This window comes from Podarcis muralis, chromosome 15, assembly GCF_964188315.1.
Source record: "Podarcis muralis chromosome 15, rPodMur119.hap1.1, whole genome shotgun sequence".
In the NCBI taxonomy this organism is placed as follows: domain Eukaryota; kingdom Metazoa; phylum Chordata; class Lepidosauria; order Squamata; family Lacertidae; genus Podarcis; species Podarcis muralis.
This window is the reverse complement of record NC_135669.1, coordinates 42,179,997-42,194,826: the sequence shown is the minus strand read 5'-3', so window position 1 is coordinate 42,194,826 and position 14,830 is coordinate 42,179,997. Positions and strand designations below refer to the sequence as shown.

At 48.7% G+C, this 14,830-nt stretch overlaps 1 protein-coding gene across 1 annotated transcript in view; it reads left to right on the top strand.

Moving 5' to 3' along the window:
- The window catches only part of AKAP10 (A-kinase anchoring protein 10), a 34,227-nt gene that overhangs the window by 17,024 nt on the left and 2,373 nt on the right, over positions 1-14,830 (top strand). The window contains exons 3-14 of the mRNA XM_028707316.2: positions 400-579; positions 3,382-3,954; positions 5,218-5,316; positions 6,095-6,179; positions 6,673-6,796; positions 8,453-8,589; positions 9,438-9,582; positions 10,857-11,039; positions 12,011-12,120; positions 13,599-13,681; positions 14,239-14,291; positions 14,716-14,811. Of these exons, the coding sequence (XP_028563149.2) occupies positions 400-579; positions 3,382-3,954; positions 5,218-5,316; positions 6,095-6,179; positions 6,673-6,796; positions 8,453-8,589; positions 9,438-9,582; positions 10,857-11,039; positions 12,011-12,120; positions 13,599-13,681; positions 14,239-14,291; positions 14,716-14,811 (1,868 nt within the window). The remainder of the gene's footprint in view (positions 1-399; positions 580-3,381; positions 3,955-5,217; positions 5,317-6,094; positions 6,180-6,672; positions 6,797-8,452; positions 8,590-9,437; positions 9,583-10,856; positions 11,040-12,010; positions 12,121-13,598; positions 13,682-14,238; positions 14,292-14,715; positions 14,812-14,830) is intronic.

The following is a 14,830-nucleotide window of genomic DNA, read 5'->3' as shown; positions in this document are numbered from 1 at the left end:
GTCCAGTCGTGGCCGACTCTGGGGTTGCAGCGCTCATCTCGCTTTATTGGCTGAGGGAGCCGGCGTACAGCTTCCGGGTCATGTGGGCAGCATGACTAAGCCGCTTCTGGCGAACCAGAGCAGCACACGGAAACGCTGTTTACCTTCCCGCCGGAGTGGTACCTATTTATCTACTTGCACTTTGATGTGCTTTCGAACTGCTAGCTTGGCAGAGCAGGGACCGAGCAACGGGAGCTCATCCCGTCTCGGAGATTTGAACCGCCGACCTTCTGGTCGGCAAATCCTAGGCTCTGTGGTTTAACCCACAGCGTCATCCGGGTCCCTCTGGTGGGGTACATGGCCAAAAAACCCCAGCAACCCAGTGCCTTCCTTTTCCTCCCCTTTTCCTTCCTCTTCCAGCTGCAGTGCCGGTACATTCCCCGCAGAGAAGCACCCGGAACCATGCCTTGCTGGAGGCCGCCGGACCAAGCCATGTGGCCATCAACGCCATCTCTGCCAACATGGAGTCCTCGAGCAGCCGCACAGCGGCTCTTAAAAAGCAGCCCAGCCACATGGAGGCTGCGCACTTTGGAGACCTTGGTAAGCTGTGGCTTCTTCCTTGGTGGACATCTGGAGAGCACCCTCTCTATTTAAATCTCCCTTTGTGTAGAGATTTTCAAAAGGGTTGCATAACAAATCTGAAGAATCATGGACTGTGGAGACTGTTTATGCTAGCCAGATTTAATATGTTTCCCTCGATGATAGTAAGAGGAAGATATTTAGCTCTCCCGGAAACAGAGTGTGTCTGCAAATGTGGTAGGCAGGAACCTGATACGTTGGAGCATATTTTCTTTTCTTGTGATTTTGGCATTTATGCCAGAAGACAATTGTTAGAGACCTTACAATCTAACAGGCTCAGGGCCTGCTCTCGGACAGGAATGATCAAATCACTTCAATAGTGGCTAAATTTCTGAGTGCTGTCCATGTGGAAAGACTGGGCCATTATAGAGAGATTTAGTGGTTCTTGAATGGTCGGTGATGTGGTAGTGTTATACTGTTTTATTTATGCAAATTGTTATGCTGAATCCATATTTTCCACAATCTGTATACGGTGTTTGATTTATAATGTGTGGTTTGCCATGCCTAATAAAGGATTGATGGATTGATCTGGAGAGCAGGGGCACCTTTCCTTGGTGTTGAATGGGGAACCTGTGGCCTTTCACATGTTCTCAGGCTGCCATCTCTCGTCAGCCGCAGCCCCAAAGCTCAGGGATGGCAGAGTTGTATAGTTCCAGCCATTCCAGCTGTAGGTGGTTGATTTGGCTGCAATTGGCAAGGGCTAAGGATGCGCTGGTCTAGGTTCTTTTTCAAAGTCATCAGAGATGATCAAGGAAATCTTAGCAGTGGCCTTTTCCTCCTTAAGATGAGTATAAGGTCCATTCACTTGTAGATTTATCTCGCCTTCCCCTGCTGTGTCGCAAAAGGAACCTATAGGGAGGTTTTTGTAGTATTACTTAGTTAAGGAAGATTTAAATTTAAATGCCTTAATGGTATGACCTTGGCATCAATAGATTAGTCAGTTGATTTTTTAAAAAAAGGTGCCCTGATTAATTAATTGGACAGATTCTTTAAAAACAAATTATACTGTGTTACCACAGTAGGGACGCAGGTGGCGCTGTGGGTAAAACCTCAGTGCCTAGGACTTGCCAATCACATGGTTGGCGGTTCGAATCCCCGCAGCGGGGTGTGCTCCCGTTGCTCGGTCCCAGCGCCTGCCAACCTAGCAGTTCGAAAGCACCCCCGGGTGCAAGTAGATAAATAGGGACCGCTTACCAGCGGGAAGGTAAACGGCGTTTCCGTGTGCGGCTCTGGCTCGCCAGAGCAGCTTCGTCACACTGGCCACGTGACCCGGAAGTGTCTGCGGACAGCGCTGGCTCCCGGCCTCTTGAGTGAGATGGGCGCACAACCCTAGAGTCTGTCAAGACTGGCCCGTACGGGCAGGGGTACCTTTACCTTTACCTTTACCTTTTACCACAAATACCTCCAAAATCTGCAAATGGCAGCCTCTATTTCAGAAGGGACCTTTCCCTATCTCTGACATGCACAGAGAGAGAAAGAGGGGGACATATTTTTTGCTTACTGTTTTTACTCAGATGCCAATTTAGTCAATTGATTAAAAGACACTTAAGTCGGTTAATTGTACACATTTTGGTTATTTAGCAGTGATAGCCCTAAGTCCTCATTTTACACCAGACGGTGTGTCAACTAAAAAAACAAACCACTTGGCAGACTGAAGTGGTTTTATTTGTAAGCAAGAAGCAGCAGGGGCAGGTGGCTCTGTGGCAGACTGCAAGGAGCTGCCCTTTAACTCTGCAAAGCAGCCTTTGCCAACATGGTGCCCTCCAGATGTTCTGAACTACAACATATGGCCGTGCTGGCTGGGGCTGATGGAAGTTGTGGTTCAAATCATCCGCAGGTTGTGGTGAGGCTTGATGTAAAGCAGCCCTGCACAGTGATGGTCTGATATCTGTTATACAAATGACTTGGGCTCCCAAACACCTGAAAGGCCACCTCCTTCCGTACAGCCCAAGATCAACAGAGGGGTCATCTTGGTCGTTCTATCACCCTCTGAAGCTGGGGGGGGAGCTGCCAGAGGGCCTCCTTCTATGACACGTGAGGTGTTTATTCTTAGCACCCACCTTCCTTTTATGATTGTAGGTTGTTTTAAACTGTTTCAATATTGTCTTTTAATGTTGTCACCCACCCTGGGACATTAGGATGATGGGTAGATAATAAATTACAATAAATAATAATACTTTTTTTAATACCCCACCCTTCCCGGTTCAGAAAACCAGGCTCAGGGCAGCTAACAACAAATTTAAAACACTTAATTGATGCAACAAAAAACTGCGTAAAATACAGTATAAATCGTGAATAACAATAAATTTAAAAATCAGTTAGGGGAAAATCCATCCAATAAACATTAGATGATCACCAGGGCTAGCTGGCTAAGTTAGTCCTATTTGGTCCAGCGAGGAGACCAGGGGAGAATTAGCTGTGGGATCCCAGAGCGGGTAATCTTCATAAAAAGGGGTGAGGGAGGGAAGGAAGGGGAATAAAAGATCTGGCTAAGTTCAAGCTGAAAGCCAGGTGGAATAGCTCTGTCTTACAGGCCCTGCGGAAGGAAGTTAAATCCTGCAGGGCCCTGGTCTCATGGGACAGAGCATTCCACCAGGTCGGAGCCATCACTGAGAAGGCCCTGGCCCTGGTGGAGGATAGTCTGACTTCATTAGGGTCCGGGACCTCTAAACTATGATTATTCATGGACCTTAAGTCTTCCCCCCACACCCCGCCTCTGACCTAGAAGCATCTTTATTTTCTATTCCCCCGCCTCTCCTTTAGGCCGATCCTGTCTGGATTATCAGGCTCAAGAGACCAAATCCAGCCTTTCCAAGACGCTTGAGCAAGTCCTCCGGGACGCCGTCGGCCTCCCCTATTTCATCCAGTTCATGGAGCTGCGCCGCATGGAGCACCTGGTCCGCTTCTGGCTGGAGGCGGAGAGCTTCCACTCCACTACGTGGTCCCGCATCAGAGCACACAGCCTGAACACCGTCAAGCACAGCTCCTTGGCTGAGCCCGTCTCCCCTCCCTCCAAGCAGCTGGAGAACGCAGCGTCGGCATCGTCTTCCTCCGAGTTGCTCAGCAGGCGCCTGGAGGACTGTGGTCCGGCCCAGCCCTCGCCTGGCAGGCTGCCGGCCGCCGAACTGAACGGCCAGGCGCTGAGCCTTCAGAACCGGTTGCTGCTTTGCCAAGGTGCTGCTGCTGCTGCTGGCAAGGCCCGTCTGGGGCTTGGGGGGTCCGGAGCAGAGGACTGTCCTGCTCCGGAGGAACCTCAAGACCCTTCCAAAGTCTCCGTATCCAATAGAAACAGTCCCTCCTTTGCACTAAAGGACTTGTCAGGAAAACTCATGAAAAGTAAGTGCTTCCTGGCCGGGAATGCCAGTATATCTTCTGAATCTGTACACACCTTGCTCAGGGTGCAGAAATACCTAGCCACTGTCCTGCTGGGAAACGATAGAGACGCTGTATGGAAGGAAAGCTGCTAAGCTGAGGAGTTCTTGCTTTGATTTTTTCCCTCTTCCTTCCCCACCCCCTTTTCCTTTTGTGCCAGGTCTTTTTAAGATTGTACGCTGGGGACTGCATTGTTTTTCATTGGCCTGGGAGCTGCTCTGGGAGCTTTTCTAACTAAAGAGTGGGGGGCATAAATGCTGTGAATCAATAATAATAATAATAATAATAATAATAATTTATTTATACCCCGCCCATCTGGCTGGGTTTCCCCAGCCACTCTGGGCAGCTTCCAACAAAATATTAAAATACAATAGTCCTTCAGGTATTAAAAGCTTTCTAAACAGGGCTCCTAAAAGTCCAGTAGTAGTTTTTTCCTTTGACATCTGGTGGGAGGGTGTTCCACAGGGCAGGCGCCACTACCGAGAAGGTCCTGATCTGTAATAAACCACGATCAACCTGATGTAAATAAGTAATACCTAGAGAGCCATAGGTTCCTGCATTTAAAGAACAAGAAGGAAGACCCATAGGCCCATGCCCCAAGGAGCTACCAGCAGAAACAACAGAGAGAGAAAACTGTGGTAATCCAGGAAGTTGGCTGACTGTAGTTTTTAGAAAGGGGTGATATCTCAAACCACTTCTGAAAGGCTCCTTAATTTGGAAAGCCAGCTTGCCATGCAACATGGGGGTGTTTGCTGTTTCCAAACTGCCAATCCAAAATTCCAGCCAGGTGCATAAAACCCAGGTGTGCAGCTCTTAACTTCCTTCTCTTAAACCCTGGAGAGCTGTTGCCAGTCAGTGCAGACAGTAATGAGCCGGAGAGGCCAATGATTTTATTCAGAACCATGAGGACTAGATCCTTACTTTCCTTTTAGGGGAAGAGTACAAAACTTGCATGCAGAAAGTTCCTGGTTCGATCCCCAGCTTCTCCAGGTAAGGGCTGGGGAAGAGCCCATGCCTGAAAACCTGGAGAGGACTGCTGCTGCCAGTCAGTGTAAACCATACTGAGGAAGATGAACTCAGCGATCTGACTCAGTGCAAGGCAGCTTCCTATGTTGAGTAACCATTTCTAAGGGGAGAAATGAGCTTGCTGGTCCAACTGCTACCCAGTCACGCCTTGTGTTTATCATGCCACTGCCTTCACTCTTGTTTTCCCCCCTTTCTTTTTAGGTATAGAACAGGATGCAGTTACAATTTTTACCAAATATATCTCTCCCGATGCTGCTAAACCCATACCAATCACAGAGCTGATGAGAAACGATATAGTGGGTAAGGAGCAGGCATGTGTGTCTTCCTCAGAAACAGTGGTCTCATTGCTCCCGAGAGACAAACCCCGGGGATTTCTTTGAGAGAGGCTGCAATCCATAGTCCAACCCTTATTATGATTTGGGCCCAGGCTATCTGAAGGACCAGATTCTCCCATATGAACCCAGCCAGGCTCTGAGGGCTTTGGGGGAGTCCCTTTTCTCAGTCCCTCCACCCTCACAGACCTGCTTGGTGAGGACGCGGGAGAGGGCCTTCTCAGTGGCTGCTCCCAGGCTTTGGAACTCCCTCCCTAGAGAAGCCAGACTTGCTCCTTCTTTGTTGTCCTGCTGGCAAGTGAAGACTGTTTTATTCCTATAGGCTTTGGAGAACTGAGTGTTTTTAAGGAAGGGGCTTTCAATGGGGCTCCTCTTTTTTTAATATCTATATTTTAACAGATTGGTTTTTACGTCATTCTCATTCCGTTACAGTTTAATTCTTAATAGTTCAGTAGTTAATTACTGTATAGTCTATTATCCTTCCTGTGGCTTTAGCTATCTGTATTGTATCCATGCTAGTTTTTAATTTTTGTGAGCTGCCTCGATTCCTGGGTTCTGGGGAAACAGTGGGGTAATATAAATGAATAATAATAATAATAATAATAATAATAATAGATAAAGTATTCCAACCACTTCTGTATTTCTGCCATAGATATGCACAACTAATAAATTTCTGCACTGTCTGTCCGTACTGCAGAATGCATACAGTGCCACTAACTTTGATATGTGATCTGCTGACCTTACAGCAAAGATTTGTGGGGAAGACGGACAGGTGGACCCAAACTGCTTCGTCTTGGCACAGTCGATAGTGTTTAATGCCATGGAACAAGAGTAAGTTGACCCTATATTTTTAATAATAATAATAAGTGTAGGGTGCTTTATATTCTGAGCACCTGACTGCTCTTTCCAGGTGGGGGCAGCCAAGGAGAAGCCCCTGGGCAGAATTGGCGAGGGGGGGCGGACAGTCCTGGGGTTGAAGGAGCCCCCAGCAGCCCTTCGCTGGTCAGACCAGAGAGCAAATCTTCCCTGGGGATTCGAGATGGGGCTCAGTCAGCATCTGGCCTGCTTTTAAGGCTTCCTCACTGCACTGACTCAGCTCCCTTGTCAGCCTCCCCTTTGGATCCAATTGTGGGATTTGGAATTCAGTGAGGGGCTGTATCCCAGACCCTCAGGGCTCCAGTCCCAGCCCTTCAGCCTTGATCCTGCCCAGCCAGCTTCCTGTGCCCCCTGGTGCCTTGCACACTGCTGAGCTGGAGTCTCTTCCTGTTCCTTCTCCCCGCTTCTAATGAGACCCCCCCTCTGTGTCCCCCTCCCCCTCGGACAGGCACTTTAGCGAATTCTTGCGGAGCCACCACTTCTGCAAATACCAGATTGAGGTGCTGACCAGTGGGACTGTCTACCTGGCCGACATCCTCTTCTGCGAATCCGCCCTCTTCTATTTCTCCGAGGTGAGGTGGCTTCTCCCTTTTCTTCTCGGCCAGAGCTCTGCCCCCCCCCCCCCCCCGTTTCTGCCAAGTAGAAGAGGAGCTGTTCTTGACTGCCGTGGCCTAGAGCAATTTGGCTGGATTTGCCTCCCCAACCGCCGTGTGGGAGTGGGCTGCCGTGCCATCTGCCCTCAGGCCTAGTTTGGGCACTGGTCGGGCCTTTGCCACCTGTAAAAGCCACGGTGGGGCTGGGAACGTTGAATCCTTCCTTTCCGCTATGCCCAATCCCCACCCTGGGGCCCTCTGGGTGCTATAGGACCTCCAGCTCCCATCAGCCATAGAGGCAGTGGGAACAGGAGGTGCAGCAAGGTTGCATCACATAGTGTGAGTCTTTTGTTTTTTTCCTTTATGCATTCTCCTCCAATATAGAGTCCTTGTCAACTCGGCATAAGAAAAGTGCAAAAACACCCCAGATGCTAAATACCTGCTGAAAAGCCGTGGTTATTTTTAAGCAAGAAGTTGAGAAGTAGTGTTGCAAAAAGCCCTGGAGAGATGTCAAGTATATTTATAGTAGAGGCCTCTTCTCTCTGCAGCCCAGGCTGCTACTGAGCACCCTTTTCTGCTGCTCTGCCACCCCTCCTGTGCCCTCGCCTGGTACTGCCAAGCAGGTTTCCTCACTTGTCGGCTTGGGGTTCAAGTCCCGGGGTTTCCATTGCTTCGGTTTTGGCTCCGAAGGTGGCGCAGTGGAACGTCCCCCTTGTTTGTTTCGTTAAAACAATATCTCTCCTACCCTTCATGGTGAAGGATTGTGCTGGTTCTGCCAAGCGGAAGGATGTTCTGTTGTGCAAATCCTGTTTCAGGAGCCTGAAAAAGTCCTCAGTCGGGGATGAGCAACCTCAGGACCAGGGGGCCAAAAGGCCTTTCTCTCTGGCCCTTGGAACTTTTCCCAGTCCACGCCCCTTCAATGGCCCTTCCTTTCACCCTCCTGGAGTAGTTTTGCCTAGCTGGAAATGTGCCCTTGAACTCTAACATGCCTCTTGCTTCCCTATGTAGAGGACAGAGAGGGTGTGGGTGGCTGTAAAGGTAAAGGGACCCCTGACCGTTAAGTCCAGTCTCGGATGACTCATCTCGCTTTATTGGCCGAGGGAGCCGGCGTACAGCTTCCGGGTCATGTGGCCAGCATGACTGAGCCGCTTCTGGCGAACCAGAGCAGCGCATGGAAACGCCGTTTACCTTCCCGCTGGATTTACCTATTTATCTACTTGCACTTTGACATGCTTTTGAAGTGCTAAGTTGGCAGGAACTGGGACCGAGCAACGGGAGCTCACCCCGTTGCAGGGATTCGAACTGCCGACCTTCCAATCGGCAAGCCCTAGGCTCTGTGGTTTAACCCACAGTGCCACTCGCATCCCTGTGGGTGGCTGTAGAAACTAGCTAATTGCACAAAGGTAAAATCTACGTCTGTTGCTCTACTCCCTTGTGTTTCTGGCCCCACCCTCCCCCAGCAAGTGGCCCTCGAAAGGCTGTCCAGAACTGAAATTGGCCTTTGGGTTGACAAAAGTTCCCTCTCCCTGCCTTAAGTCTTGTTTCTACATCTTTCAAACGAATTACGGCAGCAAGCTACCTCCTAGAAGAAACTGGGAGAATATCCCTGCTCACTACTTTACTTTTGTTTCCCAGTTCATGGAGAAAGAAGATGCCGTTAACATCTTGCAGTTCTGGCTGGCGGCGGATAACTTCCAGTCTCAGCTGGCCGCCAAAGAGGGCCAGTACGACGGGCAGGAGGCCCAGAACGACGCCATGATCTTATATGACAAGTGAGTCCCATGCCTGGAAATTCGCCATCCTTCTTGGCTTTCTTCTCTTGACCAAGACAATTTCTAACCCAGCAAGCCTCAGACCCTCAGTCCTTCACCTTAACTGACTGCAGAGATTAAATATTTTGGGCACAACAAGGCAGGACCCAGAGAATCTCAAAGCTTAAAATGTTTCCAAGTCTCTAGTCTTCATGGTGACTGCTGGGGTGGGAAGGGGAAACTTGACAGCATTCCATCAGGATGGGGTTGGCGAGATTGGGAAAGAGAGCGCTTAGTTAACTCCCTTGGCTTCCACTTCAGGGAACAGAAACAAGAGCTGGCCTTTTCTGAGAAAGAGAGGGGCAGTTGCTGAGCTGCAATTGAGCAGCTAGCAAATTGGGCTTTTTGCTTCTGCCTGGGTGTGAAAGAGGGACTTTACAATTGGGTCAGAGGTGTGGGACCCGTGGAGTCGGACTTTTTTGAAACGTAATCTCCTCAGCATTAGGGCTGGGCGACAATATATCAATATATCGTCCAAAACCGGTCTGAAGTTCACATTGTGATAATTGTTTCATAATATTTGAGCTGGCAATATATCACAAATCACAATGCGTGTAAGGAATCGGTGACACCAGCTAAACACTGCGACGTTATCAGCAGCAAAACCTCACAATATCACCAGCTAAACATCGCAATCTACCACCATGTCTGAAGTAAGGATGAAACTGTACAGTTCCTTCCTTATTTCAAATATTGTGATTATTGATATATCCTGCTGTTTAGCTGGTGATATCCAGCCCTACTCAGCAGTGTTGTTCCCCCCCCCCCCTTGTTCTTTTCTGCCTCGTCCTCCTCCTCTGTGGCTGCAGGTACTTCTCCCTCCAAGCCACTCATCCTCTAGGTTTCGATGACCCCGTGAGACTGGAAATAGAATCCAACATTTGCAGGGAAGGAGGACCGCTCCCCAACTGTTTCACCACTCCGTTGCGGCAAGCCTGGACCACCATGGAGAAGGTGAGGAGGTGGCTCCCGTCCTCCCTCCCCCTCTTTTTTAATCTTTTGGAGGAATATCTCTCAAAAAATTTATTAGTTTTCACAAGATTATAAACAAACAAACACACAAAACAAACAAACAAAAATCATAGCTGTAATGATTATAGGGGTTGCTCGTGCGTAAGTTGCCGCCAATCCTGGCTAGTGTGCCTGGTTAAGCCTTTTCTGTCTGGACAGCCCTTCACTTCGTGGCTGTTTCAGTCGCTAGCAGAATCCGTCAGTGGGCGTTTCTTAAACCTTTTCCAGCATAAAAGCTGTTTGACTCCAAGTCTCCTCCTACTCTCTCTGCGCGGAAGTCTTCTGCGCAGGGAGGGTGTGGGTAGCGAGGGACCTGTGCTCTCCTCGCTGGTCTCCGGTGAGGAGTCCTGGAGCCCCCTCGCCGATTCTCCCATCTGCCCCCCTTTATCCCTGGTGTTACGCTCATTTCCTTCCCCAGCTGATGAGCTGCCTCTCTCCCTGCTGGGCCCTTCTCCAGCATCGCTTGGGAGCCTTGCCTCCGCCTCTGGCTCCGATGTCAGTTCCCTGACAATAGCCTTATTGAAAATTACAGTTATTAACTTTGTTAAGTGACTTCCTTGCTTCCCCTTGGTTGAATTTCATTGCATGTCCTTTTAACGGTTTTCCAAATCCCAATTTTTATGAAATTTAACTTAAACATTAACATCCTTAGATCTTCACCTTATGGAATTAAACATATTAATTCATCACTTAACATAAATAAAATCCTAAGCCCATTAAGTATCTGCAAGCTGTTTTCAGTTAGTTTAACTTAGCAAATTGAACTAAATAATAATTAAATTTATCTTCCTGATACTCCTCCTCCTTCTGGTCGCGGACTCTTCCGGTTGGAGGAAAATCTCTGAAACTGGGCGTTGGTTTTAAAACAGCCACGTTCATCTGGCAAGCCGGGCCTGAAACTGCAGCAACGCGGGTGCTCTATCGCCGAGCTAAGGCCTTTCCTCTAAAAATACAGCAAGATTACAGCCCTCCTTGTTCTGAATAAAGGACTGGTTTTAAATAGGAGCATCGGAAGCCCAGGTTCTTTTGCTCTGCCTGGCAGCAGATCTTCTGGTTCTCAGGCAGACAGGCGCCTTTCCCATCTGCTGTTCCCTGACCCTTTTCTTCCCTGGATGATGCTGGGGGTTGATCCTGACACCTTCTGCCTGCAGAAGAGCCCCCTGAGCTGCATCCTCCCGGTTCTAAATGTGCCCTGGGGTGTCTTCCCTCTCCTCCAGGTTTTCCTTCCCAGCTTCCTCTCCAGCAACCTTTACTACAAATACTTGAACGACCTCATCCATTCGGTCCGCGGAGACGAGTTTGCCAGCGGCTGCATCGCCCCGACTGTTCACGGCCACGGTGGCCCTCCGGACCACGACTCCCACATGGGCTCCCTGGACGGCACGGCTTCTTCCTCCCAGGTGTGTGGCCTGCTTCTGGCACTCTCTCTCTCCAAACAAACAAACAACCACCACCCGCCTCCTTGGGGTCTGATCAGCTCTCACTTGGAAGCTTGCTTCCCTGATCCCCGTCCTTAGCAAAGGCCGAGAGAGAGAATGGACTGCTTGATGGGGATGGGGATGGTGGCAGAAAGTACAGTTGTCATTACAGTGGTACCTTGGTTCTCAAACTTTATCCGTCTGTTCCCAAACCAAAGCGTTCCAGAACCAAGGCTCGCCAATGCCAAACAGATTAATCCATTCCAGACTGTTAAAAACAACCCCTAAAATAGCAATTTAACATGAATTTTACTCTCTAACGAGACCATTGATCCATAAAATGAAAGCAATGAACAATGCACTGCAGTCAATCAATCAATCAATCAGTAACTGAACACAGTCACAAAAGCAAAAAAAAAGAAAAGAACTAAAATAAAAATGCAAAATAAATAGCAAAAACAGACAGACCTCAGCGTAACACTCGAAACAGAAGCATAACACTCAAAGCGGAGCACGTTCGGCTTCCGAAAAAGTTCGCAAACTGGTTTGCAGTGTTTGGGTTCCAAGTTGTTTGAGTACCAAAGCGTTTGAGAACCAAGGTACCACTGTACTTGTTAATTTGTACTTCTGTAATTTGTACTTTTGTAATTCTTGGAAGCCCTTCGTGGGCATCATTTGGCAACAAGATGCAGGGAGGGATGGAGTTCCACACCTTAGCGGCTGCCTTCACAAAAAAGGATGTTGCTGCCATGTATACATCTCTCTGCATCTTGGGGTTTTCTTCTGGGAATGGGCAGCCATCATGGAGTATGGGGTCCGTGGCCCGTCTGGATTTTCCTCCTCCCTGCCCCTGTTCTTAAAGCATCAGCTCTTGTCTTGCTTCCACCCCACCCCCACCGTCTTCTCCTCTTCCTCCCTGGATCAATTAATCATGCCTGGGAATTCTGTTGCAGCCCGGCCTCAAAAAGGCGAATATAAAAATCCTGAAAAACTTTGACGAAGCAATAATTGTCGATGCTGCCAGCCTGGACCCGGAGTCTCTGTATCAACGGACATACGCTGGGTAAGATCCCTTCTTCTTCTTCTTCTTCTTCTCATAGTCTGCAAACTGGATGAGGAGGGCGGGAAAATATATCTGGTTGTAATGTGGAACGATGGGATTGACTAACAAGAAAGATGTTGTGTGTTTCCACTCCCTTCTTTTAAAGCTCTCCACATCTTCTCTCTGGCTTGGTTTTCTTCCTTGTCTCACCTTTTCTTCTTCTTCTTCTTCTTCTTCTTCTTCTTCTTCTTCTTCTTCTTCTTCTTCTTCCACTCCTGGATGCAAAAGTGTTGGATGTTACCGCCAGTTTTTGAGGCTTTCCTCTGTGTGTGTGTGTGTGTGTGTGTGTGTGTGTGTGTGTGTGTGTGTGTGTTGCTGGGAGAGCAAAAGCCTTGTGTACTTTTCCTATAGAACTCCACACTAATGAGCGAGTGCAAGGACAAGAAACCTAAAGAAGACGCACAACCAGAAAGGGGGGGGGGGAATGAAGGGGTCTAGGGTGGTGCAGAGAAATAGGGTGCAGAAATCCCCGTGGAGTGGGTTGGAGGTGTGAGGTGCGGACCTCGTGGTGCTGCAGACATCAAAGATGGCCCTACTGAGTGGATAAAAAGTGGGTGGGCAGCGGAGTGTTCAGAAACACCAGTTATATGGTAGTGAGAGAGAGTGAGAAGGGATTCTCCGGAAGAGAGTCGGCATCTTAAAAAGGAAGCTTTTCGCATGACATCTCAAGCATCCAGGCATGAATATACTAACCTGTACAACATGGATATTTCAACAGTGGCTTTCTGCATTAGAAAGTTGGGGGAGGGCTGTTTTATTTCCTTTTATAGTTTACTCTTGTTTGTAAAAGGGACGCGGGTGGCGCTGTGGGTAAAAGCCTCAGCGCCTAGGGCTTGCCGATCGAAAGGTCGGCGGTTCGAATCCCCGCGGCGGGGTGCGCTCCGGTCGTTCGGTCCCAGCGCCTGCCAACCTAGCAGTTCGAAAGCACCCCCGGGTGCAAGTAGATAAATAGGGACCGCTTACTAGCGGGAAGGTAAACGGCGTTTCCGTGTGCGGCTCTGGCTCGCCAGATGCAGCTTGTCACGCTGGCCACGTGACCCGGAAGTGTCTGCGGACAGCGCTGGCTCCCAGCCTCTTGAGTGAGATGAGCGCACAACCCTAGAGTCTGGCAAGACTGGCCCGTACGGGCAGGGGTACCTTTACCTTTACCTTTACCTTGTTTGTAAAATATAAATAGTGATGTTACTCATTTTGCAAAACCAAAGAAAGAAAGAAAAAGCTTTTCCATAGCCAGAATTGTAAATCACTGCTGAGTTAATAACATTGTGGGAAGTGCCCCTGAGATTTCACTGATCCCACTCCTGTTCAGGTGTTTCAAATCCTGAGGGTAATGCGGCGGGAGGGTGGTCTCTTGTGCTGTGACTGGCTCTTCCTCCCCACAGCTCATGACTCCGGTCTTTCTCTCTCTCTCTTTTTCCATCCACCAACTCCTGCTGCAGAAAAATGACATTTGGGCGAGTGAGCGACCTGGGCCAGTTCATCCGGGAGTCTGAGCCGGAGCCCGACGTCAAGAAGTCGAAAGGTAAACTGTCTTCTCCTGAAATCTTTTGAAGAGATGGTGCCAAAACAACCTAAAGACTTTTCGAAGCAGCTCTTTGGAGCAGCCCCACCAGTGAAGATTTTAAAAAAATCTTTAACCTGCCTTTCATCGGTATATATATTATTGGAACAATTTATTTACCACTAACTTCAGTGGTCTGTATAAGCTGTTTACGAAAGTGCAATACAAAAAAATAAAAATAAGTTAAAATTATAAAATCAAACTTCAGTTATGATGCCTGTTTGCCTTCATAACAAATTTGAATGCTGAACTTAGACATATGTGTTTTAACTGTTCATTCTGCTAATCACTTCAGGGTGTTTCATGGGAAGAGAGTCCTAAACTGAATACACAAATAGGCAGGGCGGTTGGTCTGATTCAGAAGAGTTGCGCTTACACCCTTATTATTTGTGGCTGTTGCTAGGTAGAGAAAATTGCCAGAGTGTCATTTTATTATTAGAATAACATCTGTTTCCTGCTGCTGCTGCTGCTGCTGCTGCTGCTGCATCACCTTTCTGTCTCTCATTCCCCCGATCCAGGGTCCATGTTTTCCCAAGCAATGAAGAAATGGGTGCAAGGAAACACAGATGAGGTAAGGCCCCCCCTCAGATCTCCCTGCCTCTTGCTAAGACGCCGCAGAAGAAATCCCAAGTGTGTGGATGTCTTGTCTATCTGTCTGTCTCTCTGTTTTTAGCTGGCTTCAAGGAATATATCAGAGAGATGCAGGGGGCAGGAATTCAGAACACCAACAAAAAGTATCCGTAATTGGGGCAGCTCCCACAGACTGCAGGGTTGCTTCTGTGAACGTTACAATTTCCTCTTGCAAAATTTGGAATACTTGGGATTCTCTTGGCTGTTTGATGGGAGGAAAAAAGATTGCAGCTGCCCTAGGTGGTGGTCGTAGTAGTTGGTCGCCAATAACTGCAGCGTGGGTGTGTTAGGTTTCTTCTCCACCCCACCATTTTTGGGTTGCGTATTTCCTAAGCCCAAGCGTTGCCTGCTTTTCCGCTTTTCAGGCTCAAGAGGAGATGGCCTGGAGGATCGCAAAGATGATTGTCAACGATGTCATGCACCAGGCACAACCGGACCCAGCTGTAGAAAAAATTACAAAGGTAACAAGGGGGTGTTCCC